Source organism: Apostichopus japonicus, chromosome 9 (genome assembly GCF_037975245.1).
Source record: "Apostichopus japonicus isolate 1M-3 chromosome 9, ASM3797524v1, whole genome shotgun sequence".
NCBI lineage: Eukaryota > Metazoa > Echinodermata > Holothuroidea > Aspidochirotida > Stichopodidae > Apostichopus > Apostichopus japonicus.
Genome location: NC_092569.1, coordinates 32,744,022 through 32,769,063, shown reverse-complemented (window position 1 = coordinate 32,769,063; position 25,042 = coordinate 32,744,022). Strand labels below are relative to the sequence as shown.

At 37.1% G+C, this 25,042-nt stretch overlaps 1 protein-coding gene across 4 annotated transcripts in view; it reads left to right on the top strand.

Annotated features, from left to right (window-relative positions):
• Nucleotides 1-24,686, top strand: part of LOC139974393 (jouberin-like) — a 37,028-nt gene extending 12,342 nt beyond the window's left edge. Inside the window, exons 9-30 of one of the 4 annotated variants that reach the window (XM_071981513.1) lie at nt 674-776; nt 1,395-1,490; nt 1,994-2,092; nt 2,911-3,036; nt 3,619-3,689; nt 4,242-4,370; nt 5,339-5,393; nt 6,201-6,316; nt 7,163-7,331; nt 8,549-8,681; nt 9,842-9,980; nt 10,793-10,926; nt 11,438-11,578; nt 12,172-12,359; nt 13,526-13,546; nt 16,222-16,344; nt 17,016-17,064; nt 18,383-18,423; nt 19,575-19,833; nt 20,697-20,815; nt 20,971-21,059; nt 21,598-24,686. In XM_071981513.1, the coding sequence (XP_071837614.1) occupies nt 674-776; nt 1,395-1,490; nt 1,994-2,092; nt 2,911-3,036; nt 3,619-3,689; nt 4,242-4,370; nt 5,339-5,393; nt 6,201-6,316; nt 7,163-7,331; nt 8,549-8,681; nt 9,842-9,980; nt 10,793-10,926; nt 11,438-11,578; nt 12,172-12,359; nt 13,526-13,546; nt 16,222-16,344; nt 17,016-17,064; nt 18,383-18,423; nt 19,575-19,833; nt 20,697-20,815; nt 20,971-21,059; nt 21,598-21,829 (2,632 nt within the window). In that variant the 3' untranslated portion in view covers nt 21,830-24,686. The remainder of the gene's footprint in view (nt 1-673; nt 777-1,394; nt 1,491-1,993; nt 2,093-2,910; nt 3,037-3,618; nt 3,690-4,241; nt 4,371-5,338; nt 5,394-6,200; nt 6,317-7,162; nt 7,332-8,548; nt 8,682-9,841; nt 9,981-10,792; nt 10,927-11,437; nt 11,579-12,171; nt 12,360-13,525; nt 13,547-16,221; nt 16,345-17,015; nt 17,065-18,382; nt 18,424-19,574; nt 19,834-20,696; nt 20,816-20,970; nt 21,060-21,597) is intronic. The other 3 variants (XM_071981514.1, XM_071981515.1, XM_071981516.1) reach the window with 3 other exon arrangements.
• The last annotated feature ends 356 nt before the right edge of the window (nt 24,687-25,042 follow it).

Sequence of the window (25,042 nt, the reverse complement as noted above, 5' to 3'; positions counted from 1 at the left end):
CTCAGTTGTACTCAGATGACTAAGGTGTTGTACCTGTCAATCTTTTTTTATTCATATTAATACATTCTTTTGTGACTTTCACAATGTATTAAACTCTTCATAATATTGTCTGTCAAAAGTCTGTGTGACCATAGAGGGTATCCCTGCCGATGCATGCTTGGGGCAACATAAGCTCAAGAAGAAGTCTGTCGCAAAGTTGTCTTGATATCACAGCTGTCTCAATGTTTGTCACACAGGTTGATTTGTGAATAATAAATGTCTCCACTTTCCATCTCTGCATAAGTGAGGCTCACGAATGACAAATTGGTCAACATTGATATTTATGAAGATCAGTCAATATTAATGGTAATTTGTTTTATGCATATGGCTGTGGAAATTCTGAAACATTGTAAGACCAAAACAGAAATGTTCCTACCAAGATTGATTTATAGATTTATGTTTATATATATTGTAAAATTGAAACATTTGGTATATAATGGCTTAAGTTGAACGATTTGTATTTGTTTTGTTAAGCGCATTGAATATTGGGATTTTGCGCTATAAAAGCACCAGTGTAATAATAATAATAATAATGATGGAAGTCTTCTTAACTCCTGTGTTATGTAAACATTGAATGTTTGAAGAGTGCAGATTCATTGCTTTCATTTACCTATCTGGTCTCATTCATGCACAGGTCTCTAATTCCTAAATGGGAAGAGCAGCTCGTATTTAATGAAAGCTTTCTCCATCTGGTCTCAACCAGTGAAAATGCTCCAAAAATTATATTATTCTTTGAGGTAAGCACAATGCTATCTTTATTTTTAGTTTTTTTTTTCACTTGTCATTTAACCTCTGAAGAAGATCCTGCTAGGATTGAAACATCAGGCAAACTAACTGTTGCATGTTTTTGTTTTTGTGGGGGATGGGGTATATGTACATCAATTGTTTTCAGCCGGTGTTTAGACTTTGTACCTTCTTATACACATTCTCAGAAAAGAAGGAGCAGTCGACGAGCAAGTGCCTACCAGGCATGGGGTTGAGGGACCTGCCTTAAGAGTCCAAGGGTTGAAGACCCTGGAAGCTCTGTGCTTTTTAGCCCTATTGGAAGCAGCCAAAATACTTGAAATTCACACTATTTTTTTTCAAGCACTATTTCATAAATGATTAAATACTTTGCAATAACCTAGATGACTGTTTGTAAGGCTACAGTGTAAAGAACAGACAATGAAGGGGAAAAAATATCATCTTACACTTTGAGTCAAGGTTATGTAGGCTATTCAGTTTGTTTTCTTTTATATTTGTGTAAAAGTAAGTTAGCCTGACGTTTACTTTTACACATTCTCCTACAAAGGCTCTGTAGTGGATAAGCAGTTTGCTAACAGTTTAATTTTTTAAATTTTTTTTATCTTTGTCAGATCTTAGATTTTGTTAGTATGAACGTGATTAATTTGAATCCCAAGATGCTCAGGGAAGACGGAGCATGGCATCGAATTGCCTGGGGCTTCTTAAAGGTAACAATTCATACATCATTTTATTATTTCATTTTAATTCAGTTATGTATATCTTAGCAAAATGTTATGTGAAGTAAATGTATTTGTATGTATTTTAGATCCTCATGCAAGCAGGAACTCGCAAAGAAGCCTCAATGGCTTATCAAAGCCGCAAGCTGACCAAAGTCAGTCTCTTACATTCAAATTTAAAGCCCATGATTATAAATTGTCAATTGTCAACAACTCTGTAACTGGACGACATTCATTAATCTTGGAGTGACTCGAACCGGGGACCTTATGATTGGAAGGCACCGCCGTTAACCACTGAGCTAACACTCCTAAATGCCTTCCACGAAGAGTAATTCTGACTATATTGGACACTATGAAAATGGAGAACTTCAACGACATCATTGACGTGAGAGAGGGAAATAAATGATGAAAAATATATTAAATTAAGAAGAATCATGTATGGTTATTTATCGTTAATAATGCTTTTTATTCTCTTTGTCATCTCTTTTTTCCAGCTTATAGGATCTAATGGTGAACCTAACGCAGAAAAGAAGGTTCGACTGCAGCTATTCCATCCGCCGTTTGCATTTAAAGCAAAGCCTAACCAAGTAGATGTAAGTTTAATAAAGAAAGCCACAATTGCTTGATTTCATTGCAGCTTACTAAAATGGTGATCGTTATGGTTTGTGATAAGAAGCTTATATATCAAGTATGTTTTGTAAAACTAAATGTAAAACCAAAGGACTTTCCACTTGTTGAGTGGTTGCACACGGGAATCAATGACACAAAAATTCATACATGCCCTCCTAACCCCTCCACTGTCTTTCCACCCTCCTTTCTCCCCTCACTTTTACCTCTCCTCACCCTCCCCTTTCTCCTCACCGAACTTTCTTTGCTTTTTCCCTTCTGTTTCCCTCTTTTTCCCCTCCCTTCACCCCTCCCTTCACCCCTCCCTTCACCCCTCCCTTCACCCCTCCCTTCACCCCTCCCTTCACCCCTCCCTTCACCCCTCCCTTCACCCCTCCCTTCACCCCTCCCTTCACCCCTCCCTTCACCCCTCCCTTCACCCCTCCCTTCACCCCTCCCTTCACCCCTCCCTTCACCCCTCCCTTCACCCCTCCCTTCACCCCTCCCTTCACCCCTCCCTTCACCCCTCCCTTCACCCCTCCCTTCACCCCTCCCTTCACCCCTCCCTTCACCCCTCCCTTTACCCCTCCCTTCACCCCTCCTTTCCCTCTCTACGTTAAACATACCCTGACTTCCTGTAATAACTTTTAACTTCCTTCAAGTATTGTTTCACCTATCCCTTTACACCATGAGATGGTCATGTCATGCCTGAGGTCATGTGCTATACCCTTTCCCCAAACAGTCATCACCATCCTGTAAGGTTGATGAGTTGTCATATCTTTAATATCAGATATTTTCTTTTTAGGTTTACCAGTGGTGGCTGAACTGTCCTAGACAGGCTTACCCATCCACTCTCTACGTGACCGTTAAACCGATGCAACCGCCCGAGAATGTTGAGCCGAGCAGTAGATCTCTGTATGCAATACAAAAGGTGGGTCCTGCTATACATGTTGCTAAGAGTTAACTATTTAGGTCACACCCTTTTCTACCCTGTCATGTGCCACCTATGAATATTCATCGATCTGTAAGCTGCTTCAAACATTAAAGACCAATCACATGCGCAATTGGCCCCCCAACCCTTTCGAGAAATGCACGACTAAGCTTTAGCAATGTGACTCAATACTCGGTGTATGCAATTTTTTAAGTAAATGTTCAAGTTACAGTTTAACATTTGCTCATCAGTATAAGATAAACCATGTAGTCTTCTTCCAGGGATTTCCATTTTAGGGCCTCAACTGTGAAGCACAATCATGCACCACATATTATGGATTTAACATTGTCAAGAATGAGAGATATATGGAATACTGATTTATTAACACATTAATATCCTATTTAATGTTGCCCAAAACTGACTTGTTTTAAGTTGTTCCTTCAAATTCTTTTTTCCTCTGTGCAGCATATATATGTTTCTATTTTGAGGACTCCCCCCACCCCATTCCCCCCCTCCCCACCCCAATGTTGATGTTATCATGAACTAAGTTGTAGCGTATGTTTTTGCTTTGATTGCCAACAGGAGCAGGGTTTAATGACTTACAAAGAGTTGAAGAGCACTATAGAACTAGGTCTAAAATCTGCTACACCTGTGTAAGTTTATTCATCTCTTTATTGTCATGTGTCTGAAAATGAAAAGTAATCTTTTAACAAAAGATTTATTAGGTAGCATGGAACAAAACAGGGAGGAAAGGATTTTTCTCCTTGGTTACAATATTTCGCTCTCCTTGAAAGTTAGTGTATTAGTAGTGGAAATTGGAATTGGCTCTCCGACTTTAATGTTATCCCTGAAGGATGGGCTGTGTGGCAAAGGTAGAACGGGTTGGGAGATTGGGTAAGCTAAGGTAGGGGCTGCAAAGGGTGGATGAGGTGAATAAAGGTTTATGTTAAAATCATGAACATATACTTTAAGTGTTGTGGATATTACTATTGTGCTTATAAGTTTGTCATTAATTTAAAACATTCTAGGAGAGGCACCTTGTTCCATAGGGTGATGTTGTAAAGTTTATCATTGACCATTTTCTTTGGGCTTTATTCTGGGGGTCACTCTGCTCTCAAAGTTCTCTATGATGCAGAATATGGTGGACACAGAAGAGTCTAATTCAATCTCTCGATAAAAGATTTGCAATATCTGTCTTACTGTAGACACCAGGTGATACCTACGACCTGGTCGAGATTACGGGGTCAGATGTGCAGAGTACCAAACAAACCAACTCTATCCATTGCTGGGGACAGAAAAGGCTGCTATGTACTGAGATTCTCACCGAATGGAAGGTGAGTTGATTGCAGCCATGGTCTCTAATATGCATATTTCATTTCTCTGATGGGTCGTTAGAGGGAAAAAGACAAGTTCTCATCAGTGATATTAATCTAGTTGAAGGAGGTTTAATCCTTGAATTGAAGTATTTGCATTTTCATTATTCTTGTACAATTTAACTCACCAGTATATAACTCTTTCAAAGTGCCATTTTGATTTAAAGAGAAAAATAGGTCTGGGTTTGAATCATTTGAATCAGAGCCTAATCGAACCAGAGATACTTATGAACTTGCATTACTAATATGAGAATTGCCCAGACAGGACAGGGGTGGGACAGGAGTGGGAGTGGGACAGGAGCGGGACAGGAAAAGACAGGGGTGGGTTAAGTGTTTGCCAACTTGTTATATTTGGTTGAGTGAAGCAGCTGGAAGGATGTCTGTATTGGTTCAAGTGGAACTATATTTGGATCTGTTTGGTGAGGAACCATGGACAAAGTGCCAAAATGCAAGTTGCTATGTAATGCAGATACTAGATAAGGGTGTAATGACACTCTTGTTAAGAGTTCAAAGACATTCAAATATTAACTTCCTGTTAACTCCAAAGGATGTAGGAGATTTATAAAACCACTGAGCAGACGATTGTGTGTTGTCGGCCACCCTTGTAACAGCTTGCTGAGAATGCACACCGTTCAACGATCACACCTTCTTTCATCCGGTCTGAGCAGGAATAATGAACATAGTAACGTGTCTTCTTCAGTTCTACTCTGATCCTACTTTGTCCTATTATTTTCCTTCTTTGCTTTATTATGTCTCATCTTCAGTCCTACATGTGTCCTATTATTCATAAGGTTGGGCTGAACAGCCTGAGAATGTAACAATCATATGATTTGAATGGCTGCGGTACAACAGGTTAAACAAGGTGTCTTCTACTGCCATATAATTATCATTAACAATAAATTATGTCTATTTTCTGTTTGTCCTGATAGAGCTTTAGCTTGTGGCTGTAAAGACAAAGATGGATACCCTATTGTACTTTATGAGGTAAGTCCATCTGCTTCATATCAGATCTATTGGTGTTGTAAGCCTTACAGATTTCTCATGCTATTTGGTGGTAATGTTATCATCGTTCGTGAATGCATCATTCAAATTTAATTGATCTTTTTTATCATTAAATATATAAATTAATGAATTTTAAAAGGAATCATGAAACCTGGGAATATGCCAGTGAATTAGTTGGTGTTCATATTTTGTGACACAGTTTTTGAGGTACGTGAGTTGTGTTTCTCATGAAAAAAACTAGGGTTTGAAAGGTTTCGGTTTACAGTAGCTGAAATACATCTTTATATTCAGGCAACAGTGTTACCATTTTGCATAGTAATTTCCTGTTACCTTTGCCCCTAATTACATGATCGACCCAAACTTATTTAATTTTTGTTGAAGGAGAATTATCTTTGTCAGGCTCTTGTAAGATAACTGGTAACAACTTTATTTTGAGAGTAAGAAACAAGATATTAATATGAGCTGTTTGCTGTAGTGGAATGTCTTAGGTTTTTATGTGTATTGTTACATAACCTTGCCTGGCCATGATGTAATAAAGTAATAATAATAATAAATGCAAATTTATATAGCGCCAATATCCAGAGGAAACCCAATGCTCAGTGGCGCTAGTGCTCAGGGAAGGCAGTCAAAAATAGATAAGTTTTGAGTCTGTTTTTGAAAATGTTAACGTTGGGTGCCGACTTGATGTGCAGTGGAAGTGAGTTCCAAGAGTAGGAGCGGCATTAGAAAACGATCACATACTAACCACACCCATGTAGTGATCCTTTTCACATTTTATTTTGTTATTAGATTCCGTCAGGAAGATTTAAGAGTCAATTTCCCGGTCATTTTGGTATCATCTATGACCTAGTTTGGTCATCAGATGGAGATCGTTTGCTCTCTGCATCCTCTGATGGCACTGCAAGGTATTTATTGTGATATCAATGATGTATCATGTCATATCACTACATATCACATCACATCATGTCACATCATACCTTAGGTCACATCATATCATATCTAACATCACATATCATGTCACATCATATCATATCTAACATCACACATCATGTCACATCACATCATATCTAACATCACATATCATATCATGTCACATCATATCATATCTAACATCACATATCATGTCACATCACATCATATCTAACATCACATATCATATATAATATCATATCATGTCACTTCATATCATATCTTACATCACATCACATATAATATCATGTCTCATCATATCTTACATCATATCATATCTAACACCACATATCATGTCACATCACATCATATCTAACATCACATATCATATATAATATCATATCATGTCACTTCATATCATATCTTACATCACATCACATATAATATCATGTCTCATCATATCTTACATCATATCATATCTAACACCACATATCATATCATGCCATTAGCTTCAGCAACTTTATCTATAAAAAGAATATTTGTAACTGTTCATTTCAAAATGTAACTTTTAAATTGTGAACTTTTGAATGAAAGACAACCTGTTTTTGTTGTTCCTCTGAAATAGGAAACTTGTTGTGAAGGTTTCTGTAGAGTATAGATCAGTTGAAGTTAATTTTGCCAGCATTTGAATGTGTAGAGAAAACCAGTGTACCTTATATATTGTGATACTGTGGTTGGCCTAATAATTGTCATTCTTTCCATGTTTTACCATATCGTTTAAGATGGTCCATTTTTGTAGCCATTATATAATCAGTCTACTACTTCCTAATGCCTTCCTTCAGAATCTGGAATCTTGACACACCAGAGAGTTCTGCGGAGAAGGTGTTTCCTCATCCAGCGTTTGTATATTGTGCTAGATTTCATCCTAAAGCGGACACGTTTCTGGCCACTGGAGGATACGACCATCTGATCAGGGTCTGGAGTACAGAGAGCACCTCCCAGACAGGAGAGGTACGTGACATGTTAGCAACTCCTCCATCAGCAAGATTAACCTGAAACTTAATGTTGTAAAATTAATGTTAAATAATAAAAAACAAAAACAAATGATGTATATGAGTGGGTCGAGGCAACAGATTCCTTAAATGAGTCTGGTTTATGAACTCCCTCAGCCAGATTAACCTGAAACTTAATGTTGTTAACTTAATGTTAAATATAATAAAACAAAAACAAACGATATATATGAATGGGTAGAGGCGACAGATTCCTTAAATGAGTCTGTTTTGACAGAGAAGTATCTCCAGCCATTCATTTTAACCCAATGGTTAATGTTTTGGGGGGTAATGTCAGGAAAGATGTTTATTAGCCTTGTGTCAATTTGCTACTCTTCAGAAGGACCCATTACCAGACTTTCATAGTTGCCAATGCCTTTATCAATCTCACAGTGAAAGTCCTTAGACTTAAGTCAGTTTGGAGATTTATGAATGCTCGGGCAGAATATTTTCCCCGCATTATGTTTCAGGAGTCATTTTATGAAGTAAATCATACATAGATTCTTGTCAAAATAGATAAAAAGTGCTTTTAGTTTGGAGGGAACATGAATATGTCTTGTCTAGCTCACTTGAAAGTGGAATATCATTTTATTAATAAGAAATATTGAATTGCCGCCAACCAGCTGTTTGAAATGGAATTAGTTGATGCTCTCCTGAAAGACCAGCAAGTGTGCTATCTGAAAAGAACTTGAAAGTTAAATTTATCATTGTCGTATGGTAAAGATTACAAGATAAAAGTGGTCGTGTAAATATATTAAAATGACATGCAAGGTTGGCAACAAAGATGATTTCAATGGGGTTATACAGGTGTACCCTCTGTCTAGTAGATTTTACTCCTTTTTGCTTGTCCAGACTGTATGAATTAACATTTTATTGTTCTTTAACCAATTGGTATACATACCAAAATTGTATCTATGAGAGCATGCCATATTGGAAGTAAAATTTTGACAATTTTAGGGAAAATTTGAAGTTAGTTTTATAAACATTCAAGACCTTGATGTTGTTAATATGTAGAACCTGTTTTTCTTGTATCAAGGTCAAGGTCAATCTTGCATTAACAGGAAGGAGGACAATTTAGTATATTATAATATAGTATATTGCGGTTGAATTTGAGCAGAACCAACTATAAATTATTCATGTCCTCTTTCACTCTCTGCATTCTTGGTTTTTGCTTTCTAGTTGTACCAAGAATTAGGGGGCCACAAAGGGTTTGTAAATGCCTTGGTGTTTGCCAAAGACGGTCTCTCCATGTACTCTGGGGACAGCACGGGTACAATTGTGGTCTGGAATTGTATTGTGAACAGAGATCTTGGTGAGTTTTAATCTCCTGTAGGTAATCATTTTTTCCATTTGTCGCTTCCTGAAGGGCTTGGCAAAAGAGAGTAGTATAAGTAGATATTGTAAACAGCAACTAGGTTTGTATTTAGTGAGGGATTGTCCAAAGCCTTCAAAGCTGCTATACACAACTACAGCCTTAAAGTATTCCCTGATCTTCTCCCCCCCCCCACCCCCTCAGTTTTGTGGAGTTCTTTGTAAACAGAACCATTTTATTCTCCATTTCAAACCAGATTTCTGATTTTCTTTTTCTGTGATCTCTTGTTTATGATAAATGATCATGATATGAAGTGGCTCAAGATCAGTGGAAAGTTTCTGAAAGCAGAAACCATCTTGTGAAGGTCACTTAACTAAAACATCCATGAACATCCATGAACAACTCTCCCGAAGGGTATCTGTGCTTGATTGATTGACTGCTTGATTGCATTAAGGGAACCTTGTCATATTGTGAAGAAGACAGTTTGTCAGTTGACAAGTTTCTGTAGACAGAATACCTCCTGATGGAGGTTACCATTTGATTGTTAAACCACCCTGAGTAGAAATTGTTGATTGCAATGTCAGAAGAAAACCTGACTATGTCAAAAGACATCCCTATGTTTTGAGAGGGATTAGCAACACCTAAGAAATAAATTTTACAGAGTATTCTAAGTAAACCCACATTGATCACTTTGAAGATGTTCGTTTGTATACTGAGTACATTGCACGATAATTTATGAAGGCATACACAGACTTCACCTTCAAGTGTCTTTGTTTTTCCTTGTAACACACTCATGATGAAGTGAGAACTATATTTTAATTGCATTTATACGATTGGTAAGAGTTTTAGGGTGTTCACCTATGGTTACAGAAGCTTTGAATACTCTGGCTATTATCTGTGGAACAAGTGACCAGATCACATTCGAACTTGCTCTAAACTTTCTACATTCAAAAGTCTACTTAAAGACCCATCTTTTCACTTGTTCTTTTGTAAATTAATTTGCTTTCTAAATTCTTTGTAAAGTGCCTTGAGCAGTGACTTTTGTCTACTGATTTGGCGCTATATAAGTCTCATTTATTATTATTATTATTCATCTGCCCAGTTTCTGCATTGTAGAGTAATATTTCTATCCCTGTCTTTGAATTTATTCTCTTCTTCAGAGGAATGGTCCCTCTCCAGAGTAGTGCAACAAGAGGAGCTGGAGAATGTTCCCATCAACTCTCTCCAGATACACCCGAGTGGACGTCGACTCCTGGTCCATGGAAGGGATAATAACATACGGATGATGGATCTTAGACTGTGAGTCTGTTTAAGAAATACACTGAAACTGAATCCAGCAGCCTTGTGTTATGTAAAGGAATTACAAGGAGATTGGGGGGAGGGAGGGGGTTAAAACCTTAGAACCTAGGAGACTATGGAATAAGAAATATAATAAACAGAAGGAAAAATTAAGACATGAAAAAGGGTAACATAATTGTACCCTTAGTCTGGACCAGCTCTTGATGTGTTAGCATTTGGTAGTAAAGTGTTGATTAACTTGATTAGGTGTGGTTTAGCAAGATTGCTCTGGAAAAGACTGAAATTATTAAGGGAAATTTCAACCAAATTACCAAAATATAAACAGTAACCTCCCTCCCCCTTTTTTTGGTTTTGGGGGGAGCTATTTGCTGAGGATGCAATTGTTTTTTTCAATGATGAGTGTTTTCTTGCTTTTCATATATATTGGACATCAGTACCGTTGAATGCCAATTAACTGTGTTATATATCATTATTAGCAGAAAGCCACAATTATCTATTCATTCCATACTAAATTAAATCATTATATTTATAGTTTTTAAGAGGCTTTTTTTCCTAAATGCAAGATTCACAATAGAAATGACCTTTTCCAAATTGCATGTTTAAGGTAGTACACAAAGTGTACCTATTTGTGATGAACTGGGGTTTTGTCAAGGCCTTTACAGATCTGTAAACAACCAGACTAATTAAAAATAATTACTCTTTACCCTTAGACTTGGGAAGTGGGTGTGTCTTGCCAAGAAAACTGTAATAGTCCATTTCCAATGCTTCTAGGCTAGTATACGATTTGTCTTGCAATGTTGTCGTTACTGTAGATTCAACATCATGCAAAGATACGTTGGTGCTTTAAACTTTCGTGAACACCTCAGAAGTACCCTGAGTGCTTGCGGGTCGTTTGTGTTCTGCGGCAGCGAGGATGGACAGGCATACGTCTGGAATACGGACACAGGTGAGACAGGCATCGAGAGTTTGAGAAGATTATATTTTGGGGAGAGTTTAAGGATTGATTTATTCCATTTGTAAGCACGATAACTCACAGTGAAAATACGTATTGGTCGAAGTTCATGGCCAGCAGATGTCAGAGTCTGGAAAAATTAATAACTCACAAAGGACAATTTGGTTGAAGTTCGTACTCTGGTGTGAAGATCAGCCTTGATAAGTAGAAGAACCCTTTTGGAAAAAAAGTGGAGTAGAAGAACCCTTTTGGAAATAAAGTGGAGGTTAGCTGTCATTTGAGGTCAATATCTAAAAAGTTGGAAACATATAACTCACAAAGTACATGTTGGTTGAAGTCCATGCATGGCATGTAGTTACCCTATGGAAACGCAATGTACTTCTACCTTGGGGGTAGACAAAGAATGGAATTTGGTGTACTGCTGTGTGATGTTTTCTTTTAGAGAGTTTTTAAACTTGTCCATTATTCTTTTAAATGATAATGCCATGCTTTTATGTTTTCTCAGGTGATCAGGTGGCCTCATATACTACCTTGGGGTACCAGTTTCCCGTATGTGACATCACCTACCATCCTTATGATCACATGGTTGCATTTTGTTCGAGAGGGGAGAGCCACCCTGTCCAAATATTCATCTATGACTCAAAGTGTAAGTATTCAGGTTGATGAGAGATTTAACCTGTGTGAGTATCTGTGTGTAATGGTACAGGCAGGTTTAATCTATCTGTGTGTAATGGTAAAGGCAGGTTTAATCTTCCATTTGTGAAGTGGACTAAGCAATTTTCTCACTGGTCAGTCTTGGTCATCCTCTTCGATATCTCTTCTCACTGTATCACCAATAATTGTAAAATTATTGTAACAGATGTTTAAGTTCTTCCACAAAAATATGTTGTGGAGTTGGTCTAGGAGTAGGATGGTACTAACTCTGAGATGTTTGTGCTTCAGGAGTTTTATTGCAGCTAATGCTCTAAGCATCTTAATTGCTTCTTGGAATTCACTTTCTGTTGATAACGGTTACTTTTGAAATACGGTGCAACTTTCCGTTGGACACCCCCCCACCGACCTTTCACTTCACTGCCATCCCAAAAATCTTACCTCTTTACATCTTTAGTAGAGCTTCTTAACAGATTTGGCTAACTACTCTTTACCGTGACTAGGTCTGAATGCAGACGGTAGTGTCATATTTTATAATAACTATATTTTAGCGTGATCAAAACCAGTTTGTTATTTGGTTTGTGACAGATCCCCAGCTGAATTACCTGAGCAGAGGCCTGTTAGCAGAGGCGGCTGATCAAACCGCCCAGATAAATGAGGATGCATCTCGGAGTCTCGCCTCTGTCATGGAAACAAGAAAACTCATCAATCAAGAAGTGGCTCAACAAAAAACAGAGAGATTAGAAAGGGTGAAAGCCAAATTGGCAAGTGTGATGGTAAGTACAATAGTTGGATGTCTGTAGGTGGTGGGGAGGGTGTGGGGGGGGGGGTTGGTTTCTGTGGTGCAGGGGGGCAAGGAGTTTTTGAGCGAGACTTGGAGGTGCACCATTCAGTGGATATATTTGGTTCATTTCTGTTTCAAGGACTGTTTGCCTTTCTGTGAGATATTTTTTGTTTTGTAAAATAAAAGGTCCAATGATATGTTTGTAAAGATGCAGAATAAAGAGAATTGGGAATGGAAAGGGGGAGGGGGGTGGGGAATGGGTGAAAGGAGGGATGGTTGGGCACTAGAAGGGTAGCATTATCTGGTGGAGATAAAGATCTGTTCCCAGTTTGTTGTTTAGAATTATACTGATGTCACACTCCCACCATCAGAGTAAAATGAAACTGTCAGCTTATAGTTTGATGCCAAGAAGCAGATAACTAGCTGATAACTTTCACAAAAGTCCATTCCTGGAATTGAGTTCCTCAACTGAGTAGATTGGCAGTTATTAGACTTCTGGTGTTAGTTACAGTACAATGATGGAAATGGTCCACAATGTTTGTTTGAAAGGCCCATTGCATTACTAGATGGACCATGGTAGTCTAAAGGAAGCCTAGCTCTATCCATGATAAAACTAAACCAACCATCATCATGAACAATACAGGATTTGAAAAGTGCATCCATTTTGTAAAGTATGGCCAAGAGCTTAGTCTCCTCTTTACCTATTGAGCATTTGGTAACTTATTAGTCAATGTTTCTGTTCTGTTGTAAACTTTCATGCTTGCGGCATTAACTCACTCAGTGTGAATTAGCATCTCTTAACCCCCGTGGACCTGGATATCACACAGTAGCAAGTTGAGCCTGTGCTGGCTCCATTTTTGATAATTATGGATTCTGGCAAAGACTATACACCAGATCTATCTTATCAATACAAGAAATGTACATAAATATATCCTAGCCATTCTGACTCTCTAACCTTTCATCAAATACTTTTTCCAGTCAATGTTAACAGGAATAGTTTGTAATTGTATGATCTCAACTTGCCTTTTATCTTGCTATAGTTTTAATTTGCTTGTCACTCCAGTTTCTGTTTTGTTTTCCCCCCCGTTTTTTTTTTTTAATTCCCTTTCATTTTATATTTTGTCTTCTCTACTGCTTTGCTTGTTGCACATATTGTAGGCTATGAAAAAGTTGAACCAGGTAGCTATCCATCACTGCTTTATGCATATTCATATTCTACTTGTTACATCATAAATGGTGCATTTTCATATTTCCAAAGACTGTCCTTAACAATACTCTTATTATTTTCCGAAAAGTTTTTGTTAATCAATCGATGTTGTTGTGCAATGCTGGTGCAGTGAAAACTAATCTTTTGTGACTTTCACAAACTTAATACTTCTGTGTCAAGTTTCTCCATATATCTACTCTATTTTTGTTTGATTTTGATTTTCAAGTTTCTTTGTTTCTTCAATATTGTTGCATCACATTTTCCTGTCCATTTTGGTCGCTTCAAATAAGTGCCTAAAGAAAGCACATAACATTCAGGGAATGTTCAAGAATGTAATTTGTCTGGTACATTGAGTTATTCATTCAACAAACTGGGAGAAACCTTCAAAATTAATGACAGAAATTTTGAGTCTGATTATATTTCTACAAAATTTAAGAGGAGTAGTACAAATGTCACGATAAAACAAGGTGGTGGAGGAGGACTGAAAAGACAATAGCTTGTACGAGCAACCCTGCTTTAAACAAGTTAAACAGTACAGATATACAGAGTACAACAATAGAGGAAAAGAACAAAGAAAAAACAATAAAAGAAGAGTAGTACAAATGTCAAGATAAAACCAGGTGGTGGAGGAGGACTAAAAAAACAATAGTTTGTACGAGCACTCCCCCTTAAACAAGTTAAACAGTACAGATATACACAGTAAAACAATAGAGGAAAAGAACAAAGAAAAAACAAAAGAAGAGTAGTACAAATGTCAAGATAAAACCAGGTGGTGGAGGAGGACTGTAAAAACAATAGCTTGTACGAGCAGTCCCCCTTAAACAAGTTAAACAGTACAGATGTACAGAGTACAACAATAGAGGAAAAGAACAAAGAAGGAAACAACAAAGGAAATTAACAACTTACAAGCAATATTGATTTAGAATCCTTTAACCTATTTATAAATTGGGTGAAAAGTTTAAAGCATTCTCCAGACAAGACATTACTGTATGTTTACTGGAGTTGTAAATTTTTAAAATTAAACTTACATTTTTTATTAGCAAACTGCTTATCCACTAGAGAGCCTGTGTAAAAGAATGTGTAAAGTAAATGGGCTTGACATATCGATCTTCGCAGGATCATTTTCAGAGGCTTCAGTTAAAGTTTTGGTGAGCCATATAAACCGTAAAAAATGGATGTTTTACCGTTTGAATTACCCTTTAACACGGTAGTAGATCCAAGTGTTGTTTATTCATTACATCTTATGAATATGCAAATAAAACTGCCATGTTATTTAAAACTATATCCTTAATTGTGTTTTAGGGAACTAAAAGTCCATTTCTACATATTTTACAATTACTGTTGAAAACAAAACAAGGACTTTAACATTTTGGTGAATATGGACCACACTCTTGAAATAAAAGGAACATATTGATTTTTTCAGTTCTGCTTGTCTGCTCAGTAACGTACTCGTTTAGAGTTACTAGTCCCATTGATTTCTATGTTCACCGTTTCCATGATTTAAACTGATTTATTCTGCGGTGTTATTAAGGTCTCATAACTCATGATTATCTGCCTATCATAACTTTGATCTAATAAATACTTCTATAGATGTGTCTTAATCATAAAAGTGGGTTTAAATATTTAATTCCTCACTGTCCATCAATTTTTTCACCTTTTGTCCTAACCATCACAATATAATAATTACCTCACCCATGAGTTTTCATAGGATGAGATCATTTGCTTGCTGTTCATCTAATAGTCACATGACACCATTGCTGTTACTGTGTTGTGCCCTAATCAGTTTCTCATCTTAATTAATCTGATGGTATATTTTATGTTTACATAATCTAATAACATTTTGTTCTGCTCATTATTTTGTTTTGGTCACCTTTTACCCCCTCCCTCCCCTCCCCCCCCCCGAATAATAAATGATGCCCCTTCAGTGCAGAATGTTTTAGGAGTCTTTTCTGAAAGGAAAAACGAAGGTTTTCTTCAAAAAAGTCTACATAAGATGCTTTGTTTACAGCTGTTTAATTTTTGACATAAATGTAACCAGATCTGCTTCATGGGATAACATTGATAGAAAGGAAAATATTACTATCAGTATTTGATAGTCCTTGAAATTTCAACTTGTTATTTGCAGGTCCTCTTATATCTAATGTGGTGCAAATATATTTAAGGCTTAGAATGTTCCTTTGAACTCAGATTTGATGAAGAAATCAGCTCCTCGGCTATTAAAGGGTCTAATTGTTTTAATATGTATTCCTTGTGTACACTATAAAATATAAAAAAATTGATTTTTATTTAAAATTTGGGAAAATTTTCAGGACATATAAATAAAGATTTTAATTTGCAATGTTTGTAAGACTTTGTATACATGATAAAACAAACCTAGCAAAAACCATGAGCCTCTAAGGTTATAATGATTAATTGCAAAAATATCTCAAAATAACACAGATGTAACAACCTGCACCAACAGGGATTTAATTTTCCGTTAAAAAAATGTTACCAAATTGAATTTTGTTGATGCCAATCATGGTCTTTCATATGAAATCAATGTTCCTGAGGCATTAATCAAAGCTTGTCTGGATCTGCTCGTTTCACTCTTTTCATAAATCATTCTTCCTTCTTCTGTTGTGATGCTTTGTTTCTTTCATTGTTCAAGTCTCTCACTCATGAGTACTCACCTCAGAGAACCACCCGTCTCAGTACCTTCGCCTCCACCCAGTCGAATTACGACACGTGGGGATCGACCTTCGACAACACACAATTCAGCAGCAACACGAAGGTATTGCTCAGATTTTCAGTTCATTCGTTTCCACTTTTTATTGGTTGCTGTATCTTCATTGTTTTCGTTCTTAATCACAATTTACTTTCATTCCAGGCGTTTGCCTTTTAAAGATGGTGACTGTTTGCTATTGTCCTTCATTGCATATCTGTAATATGTATACATTGAAAAGAAAATAGTTTGCTGAAATGCTGTATCGTCATAGGTCAGATTTTCACATCTTGTTGCAATGAAATTGGTAAAGGACACTATTAGGTTCCTCTTCAGAACTTAAGTGCTCCTCTCACTAAAGTAGGACAGTTTTGCACTTGTATCCTTCTTTCTTCTTTTATTCTTTTTATTTTCCTCTAAAAAAAATGTCATAACTTCAGAAGAAACAAAAACAACTTTGAAAATGTCTGCCTTTATACTGATATCAGAGTTTTGTTTATCAGTTTGAAAAAATCCACTTTACAGGTCAATTTTCCCAGACCACTGAGGGGCATAAATTCCTTCCTTATTTTGGTGGAGGATAAGCGAAGACTGTCAATTAAAATATATTAGGGTTGTAAACCAATTACAGTAAGGTTGGTCAAAATATTTCACAGCTGTTAAAAGTTGCTCAATGTTGCTGCCTCGTGGTCCCTCGTTTTTTTGGGAGGTAATTTTGATTCTGTTTAATCTCCGTTTAGGCCGGAACTCCAGGCAGTAGCCGTTTCAGAAGTGGTCATTATCAGTCAGGTGATTAATTCATTTTTTTTTTTTAAATATTAGTTTTGATGTCATCTCTGCAAACATTTACTTTCAATTGTGCGAACGATAGTGTTATCATCAGTTGCCACTCTCATATTTAGAGGAACACATTCAGTCCTAATGAAAAGGAAGGGGGGGGCTGGGTTGGGTGGAAATTATGGGGAAATCTCATGATACTCATGAAAAATGAAGACTTAAAAAAAAGCTGGCCTTGTGACATAACTGTCCCTGAAGCCAGACCATGCTCTAAATACCCCTGAGTACATAACACTTCAAAAAGGGCCACAAAGATATAAAATGTCCTGTGAAATTGGCCTTTTTCTTTACACCACTGAGCACATAATACTTCAAAGAGAGCCCAATAGATATAAATTGTCCTGTGAATCTGGCCTTGCTATTTACACCACTGAGCACATCATACTTCAAGAAATGCCCCAAAGATATAAATTGTCCTGTGAAATTGGCCTTGCTCTTTATACCACTGAGCACATAACACTTCAAAAAGAGCCCCATGTATATAAATTGTCCTGTGAAATTGGCCTTGCTCTTTACACCACTGAGCACATAATACTTCAAGAAAGGCCCCAAAGATATAAATTGTCCTGTGAAATTGGCCTTGCTCTTTACACCACTGGGCACATAACACTTCAAAAAGAGCCCCATGTATATAAATTGCCCTGTGAATCTGGCCTTGCTATTTACACCACTGAGCACATAATACTTCTAAAAGGGCCCCAAAGATATAAATTGTCCTGTGAAATTGGCCTTGCTCTTTACACCACTGAGCACATAACACTTCAAAAAGAGCCCCATGTATATAAATTGTCCTGTGAATCTGGCCTTGCTCTTTACACCACTGAGCACATAATACTTCTAAAAGGGCCCCAAAGATATAAATTGTCCTGTGAAATTGGCCTTGCTCTTTACACCACTGAGCACATAACACTTCAAAAAGAGCCCCATGTAAATAAATTGTCCTGTGAAATTGGCCTTGCTCTTTACACCACTGGGCACATAATACTTCAAAAAGGACCCCTCTGACATAATTTTCCCTGAGACCTGGAGTCATTCCCCCTGAACATATCACAGAGTGACATTATTTTATTTCATGTGTCTCATTGCAGACATTAAGAGACCAAACCTGGTCTGTGACATTGGAAAGTAAAGTATGAACTGTTTGCCTACCACAGCAACAGAATATTGTGGAGATAGGAAAACTTGTAATCTATCTTAATATTGGTATAACAGACAACAATTAAATTATACCCCTTTAATTATTTGTTTTGGGTTTGTTCATTGTTGTTAGGTTACTCACGATCTGGGACACCGACAATTGGCCTGAAAACGGTGAGAAAAATTAATCACGCATGCTGTTCCATTTTTTGTTTGCAGTTCTTAAAAATGACAGAAATTTTTTTTTTTTTTGCCTAGATTGCTGTTTCCATACCCTATTTAGCATGTTAAAATTTGAAAGATATTCTTAACTTGTGGACATGATTTCTGTGTTACATGAATATTCAGTGTATTCATGCATTGTGGCTTATATTTGATGCATATTCATATTTAGGGAATTATTTGAGTTTGTGTAGCATAACATATAAAGTGTTGCAGTATGCGACTCACTATATAGCATTTTAATGTAAGTGGACAAAATATTTAGTAATATTCAACCAGAATGATGAGGAAACTTTATAAAGCTACGACACAAAATGTGAACATTGCATTTATGTTCCGTGATATTGATGTATCATTTATTTGTGATAGTTTCATATTCAGTTTATATTTAGATAGCTTGTTCATCTTATGCATTGAAAGACAACTGTACAGGTTCCCCCTTTAATCATAGAAAAAGGAACAATTTAGACCTTGTCTGTCCAAGGTGTTGGGGGTGGTGGGGGGGGGGGGTAAGGTTAACCGAGTTGGAACTACACAGCCAGAAGTGGTTTCCAATCATAACCTGCTAGATTTCAATGTGAAGGCACTGTGGCTTAAAAGAAACTCTGCAGCACTTGCAAAAGCCCCTGCAGTATGGCTGAATCAATATCAAACCATAGAGTGGCAGACCTTGTTATGTGGAACTGCCTAGCACAAATGATATTGTCCTACAGAGCCTGGCTGCAGTGATGCTGCAGCCCCTTCAGAGTCCGACTTTGCGCACAGAACCTTATTACCAATAATACGCTCTGGCAATCACAGATCTGGCCTGCTAAATGTAACAAGCTCCCATAGACTGGCCCAGATCAGATAACTTACAAATGATATGGTTGATGAATCTGCCTGATACCCTCGGTGCCCAACTGTCCTCTTAGCAGTAGTCAGTTTAAGAAAGGAGCTGAGAAGGAAAGAGAGCCAATCTTCCTTTGTGTGAGAAATACATCCTTTGTTGCTTGCTTATCTTGTGCACACTACTACAGGATATCAAGAGAAGTTTACGGTTTAAAGTCTAGAGCCTGCCATTGTCAACTTTAGCATTTCTGTCTGTTTGATTCTTATATCAGGGTTCAGGAGGTAAAGCAATATTCACCTTTAACCCTGATCTATCGGTTGCATCAACGAACCCTGAAGAATACCCTAAAGTGAGGGCGCTGTATGATTACACAGCTCAACGATCCGATGAGTTAAACATCATTGAGGGCGATGTGATCAAGGTACTCCACGAGGACAACGATAATTGGTGGATGGGGGAATTGGAGAACGGTGATCAAGGGTACTTTCCTGCTAATTACGTAGAAGATATATCTGGAACCAGACAGACAGGTAGGAAGACTGAACAAGACTTGTAAGAGGAAGGTGGGGGTGTGTGACCTATGGGGGAGGGGGTGGACAAAGTGTTTCTACTTTCATCATTTGTCAACAAAACTGGTACTACTAATTGTAATAGTAAAGTGTAAATGAAAATGAAGAAATCAAATAGATGCATATGTTAGTAAACAAAAAGAAAAATAGGATTAAACACAAATTTTGTTGACCAAGGGATTCCAAGGATTGAAATGGAGTTGTCATGAATTTTCGACAACTTTTAATATGTTATTTATATGACTCTACAGTCGCCTCTATGTCAGCTTGGGAATTGATTCTGAATGGATACCAGGTTACAAGTGTAATTTTGTGCTGTCTTTTGCTGTAAGTCACAATGTTGACAAAATTGAACAAGTTGCTATGGTTACTTTAAAATTAGGCCAATTTTATATTCCTAATTTTGTCAGACGATCAAAGAAGAAAATGGAAAGATAAGTCCCAAACCCTTTTGAAATAATACATTATAAAGTACATTGAAGAAAACAGACAGATATGTCCCAAATCCTTGTGAATTAATACATTATATAGTACATTGAAGACAATACATTATATAGTACATTGAAGACACTTAATACATCATATAGTACATTGAAGACAATACATTATATAGTACATTGAAGACAATACATTATATAGTACATTGAAGACTAGAAATGGACTATGGACTCAATCCAAAAATTGTCCCAAATATATTTCCAGAAATGTGTTTCCATCTGCAAGTCCACCATGATCTCACTTTTCACTGTATTTCCAAGGATTTTACATGATTTCCTCCTTATGGGTATTGGTTATTATAATAAACTCATTCCTGTATTTTATAGGTATACAGCCAAACATTTCTGTAGGATTTGATGAGAATGATAATGGCCTAGCTGCTTCAGCTAAGAGTCAGGGTAGTAGAGACAGGAAAAAGAACTCAAGAGGAACCAGTTCATCTCATGTAAGTACAGATGATTATTTATTGGTATTAAAGGAAGATTGTACATACATTTATTTACCTGATTAACATCTCCTTTTGGACCTTCTGTTGGTGAAGTCAGATTAACCTCTCAAGCCTTTTCAATGTCCTTTTGTTTCTCCTATTCTCTGTACCAGTTTTCTGCTGTCACAACCAAAGATGGAAATTTAAAAATTTTGTCTGGTCCAGAGGACAGTGAGATTGAATCCACAACAAAGTCTCAGACGTAAGTTCTCTCTCTATCTTCCTCTTTCAAAGATGTGCCCGAGCTTCCATATAGATATTTTGTTATTTCACTGCCAATTGTTTAGATTTACATCAAAGTGCAGAAAGAAATGTAGAATACAGGAAACACCCCCCCCCCACCACCCGCTCCAAATTTTGTCAAGGATGCACAAGTCTGTGTCAGGTTATACAGCTGTCTGTAACTCCAAACCTGTAAAGCTGTCGTCTAAGTTTGTTTGGCAAGTGATGACTATGGTTGGTAATATTTTAACCTCCTTTGATGTCTGTGACATAGGAAACAGTCAAATCTGGACCCTCTGTCATTGTTACACATATGCTCTAAGAAAGGCAGTGTGCAGTCGGTAACTACAGTGGCACAACGTTACTGAGAACTTGACGGATGACATTTATAGGCTTAAGAACAGGAGAGAGAGGGGTGAAAGGGGAGGAGGGACAGGGGCATCCCACCTCCCATACACTTTTCAATACGGTTTTCTTGATCTCATTGTGCAATTTAATGTTACTTCTCTCCCGAACAGAGCAAAGAAATCAAAACGAAAGAAGCAGGCTCATTCATCTGGGCTTCCATCCGGGAGTAAGAAAGATACCAACTTGCGTAAGTCTCTCCTAGAAACCAATTTTCAGAAGGGAAGTCAAAGTTTAGAGTTCTCTGGGAGAGATGAAGAACCCAGAAGTTCATCTACAGATGCAGAGATGCAGTTAGATCGGAGGAGAAAGAAGAAAAAGAACCATGCTGAGAGGGAAGTTTGAAGATTAAGTCATCTCTCCGAGAGGCATTTATAGAATGATGCAGAGATGCTGTCATTTATAGACCGATGCAGAGATGCAGTTAGATCGGAGGAGAAAGAAGATGAAGAACCATGCCGAGAGGGAAGTTTGAAGATTAAGTTATCTCCCGAGAGCCATTTATAGAATGATGCAGAGATACTGTCATTTACAGATGCAGAGATGCAGTTAGGTCGGAGGAGAAAGAAGATGAAGAACCATGCTGAGAGGGAAGTTTGAAGATTAAGTCATATCCCCGAGAGCCATTTATAGAATGATGCAGAGATACTGTCATTTACAGATGCAGAGATGCAGTTAGGTCGGAGGAGAAAGAAGAAGAAGAACCATGCTGAGAGGGAAGTTTGAAGATTAAGTCATATCCCCGAGAGCCATTTATAGAATGATGCAGAGATACTGTCATTTACAGATGCAGAGATGCAGTTAGGTCGGAGGAGAAAGAAGAAGAAGAACCATGCTGAGAGGGAAGTTTGAAGATTAAGTCATCTCCCCGAGAGTCATTTATAGACTGATGCAGAGATGCTGTCATTTTCCGATGCAGTTAGATCGGAGGAGAAAGAAGATGAAGAACCATGCTGAGAGGGAAGTTTGATGATAAAGTCATCTCTCCGAGAGTCATTTATAGAATGATGCAGAGATGCTGTCATTTTCAGATGCAGTTAGATCGGAGGAGAAAGAAGAAAAAGAACCATGCTGAGAGGGAAATTTGAAGATAAAGTCATCTCCCCGAGAGTCATTAATAGAATGATGTAGAGATGCCATTAAATATGAGAAGGTTTGAAGATAAATTCCTCTCCCTGAGGGGGTCACCTGCAGAAGCAGTGATGCTGTTAGAAGGTAGTACCCTTATCCATTGAAACTCAGCCATTTAAACATGTTCAGTCGGCTTACTTTGCTGTTTAGTTCCTTAATAATCCTGCATGTTTTAAGTCTGTGTGATGTGAGAATTTTATGTCCTCTCCTCTTGCCAAGAAAATTATTGTTTTCTCAGGATTTTTTAAAAATGACTTTCTATGAAAAATGATTAGTACTTTACACCTTTGTAATAAAGGATGCTTTTGAATACTAGGCTCCATATAGCGGTATGATGACATGTTATAGTCAATCCCTATATATCTTTGTAGAGGGAATGGCTGGTACTGCTCCAAGTTATCTGTGGTAAGTGGTCATAGTGCTATAAACTTGAACATCAAACATTTACTTAGTGATATTAGCTTTATATTCCTTGGGTTTCAACTTTGGATGTGACCGTATAAACACAGGAATCTTGAAAGGGGAAAACCTTGAACAAATCTCATTTCTAAGCACAATCTGTAATTGTTTTTTTGTTTTGTTTTTAAGCAATTCTTACTCTACTGAAAAAGAGGCTGTGACTTAAGATTATCAATATAAATTGAGGGAAAGCAAAGAAATTTATGGCTAGGTTTTAAATTTATATATTTATGCATGAAATGTCGAATTTTTGAAATCCCTTCCCTGCCACTTTCTTGGTTGTAATTGAATGAAACTGACGCTTGATCCCTGGTTAAACGGTATGCAAGATACTGTGTCTTGTGACAGAAAAGAAATGGCTATACAGGGATTGCCTCCAACTAAGGGCTGGTTAGCTCAGTTGGTGGAGCAATTGGGCTTGTAGCCCAAAGGTTTATTTACATCCATTTAAATCAAGACATAAACTTGTACCTGTACATCTGTAACCCATATTTCAGTATTCACCGAAGTGTTCCGCAACTCTTTAGAGACCTGACAAAGTTACGAAGGTTTCAAATCTGCCAGAAATGAATATTAATGTTCTTCTTGCTGTCCTTCGGTACACATTGGGTCATGCAATAGTCACTAAAATGTCTCTTATGTTCAATGAAAACGAGCCTGTATTATAAGGAGTTTGATAGCTCTGTGGAAAACATTCAGAAACTATTTTTTTTTATTCTCTATATTCTTCAGTTTATTCAGGGTTTTGTATTCTTTAGTTGCGAATGAAGTTGTTTATATTTCACCTTGAACTGACAAACACTTGACATTTCCGTCCTTTCCCAACCTCTTGATCATACTTAAGATAATTGTGTTATAGTTATGTTACTCTTACAGAGCGGTAGCTTGATCTACAGTTTGTTTGTTTTGCATATTTATGTATTTATTGATATCAATTTTATAAGTTGTTAAATTACAAATTACCAAAAGAAAATCCTAGTATACAGTACGTTACGATATAATGAGTATCTGCGGTACAACCAAAATAATTGAAAATGCTTCAACATTGTCTTAAAACGTTGGCATCTAAACACCTCCATTTTACCACAATTTCTAATGTAGAGGGCGTTATCCGCTCCAGTGGACGACATAACATCTCAGCCCCTTCCCCTTAGATCAAACTGCTGGTTGCGCTCCTGTTAACAATACACCTTGTTGCAAAAGCTGCAAGTATTCATCTTTACTCATCTTGGGATGTTCTCATCACTCATAACATGAATATTTATCTATCAAATGGTAAGGTTTCACTAATATTATGATATTGAATATTAACAATATGGATATGAGTCAGTCTGTTAATCTTGCTCGTAATCACCGGCCTCTTACATCTAGTATATAACTTGCTCTGACATTTCCTATCATCTATTAAGAATTTGAGATGTTTAACAAAATTGGGATTGGAATTGTATGCCAAAAAGTAATTCTGTAAAAAGTACTTTACTTAAATTTGTACATTTTGACATATATTATTTACACCACAACGTAACAGATTGTCTGATGATAATCTCTATGAATTCGTATCTTTCTTTGGTTAGCAATACAAAGATTGAAGAAATATATCACTTAAATGTCTCTTGTCAGTTTTATCATTATTGTTTTATTTTGCTAGTTTTTTATACGTTTTGAAATATTGAGTTATTTAACTTCCGACGGGCGTAAAGCTCGTGGGAGAGTGAAAGAAGAATTGAGGATTCAAGGAATTGTTGTTTGGCTCCAGTAAAGAATAATTTTATGATATCTCTCACTGTCTCATAGAAGACAGCAACTTCCGAACTGAAATCTGGAGGGCGTGGCTAAGTGAGAAATGTCCAGAAAACCCTGAATGAACACGAAGACTAAATGCTAGTAGTGACGAAAAAAATCATTGAATGGTTATTAACCTTGGTATCGCTTAGGTTGAAAGACCAGACCACTCCTCAGATTTCCAAA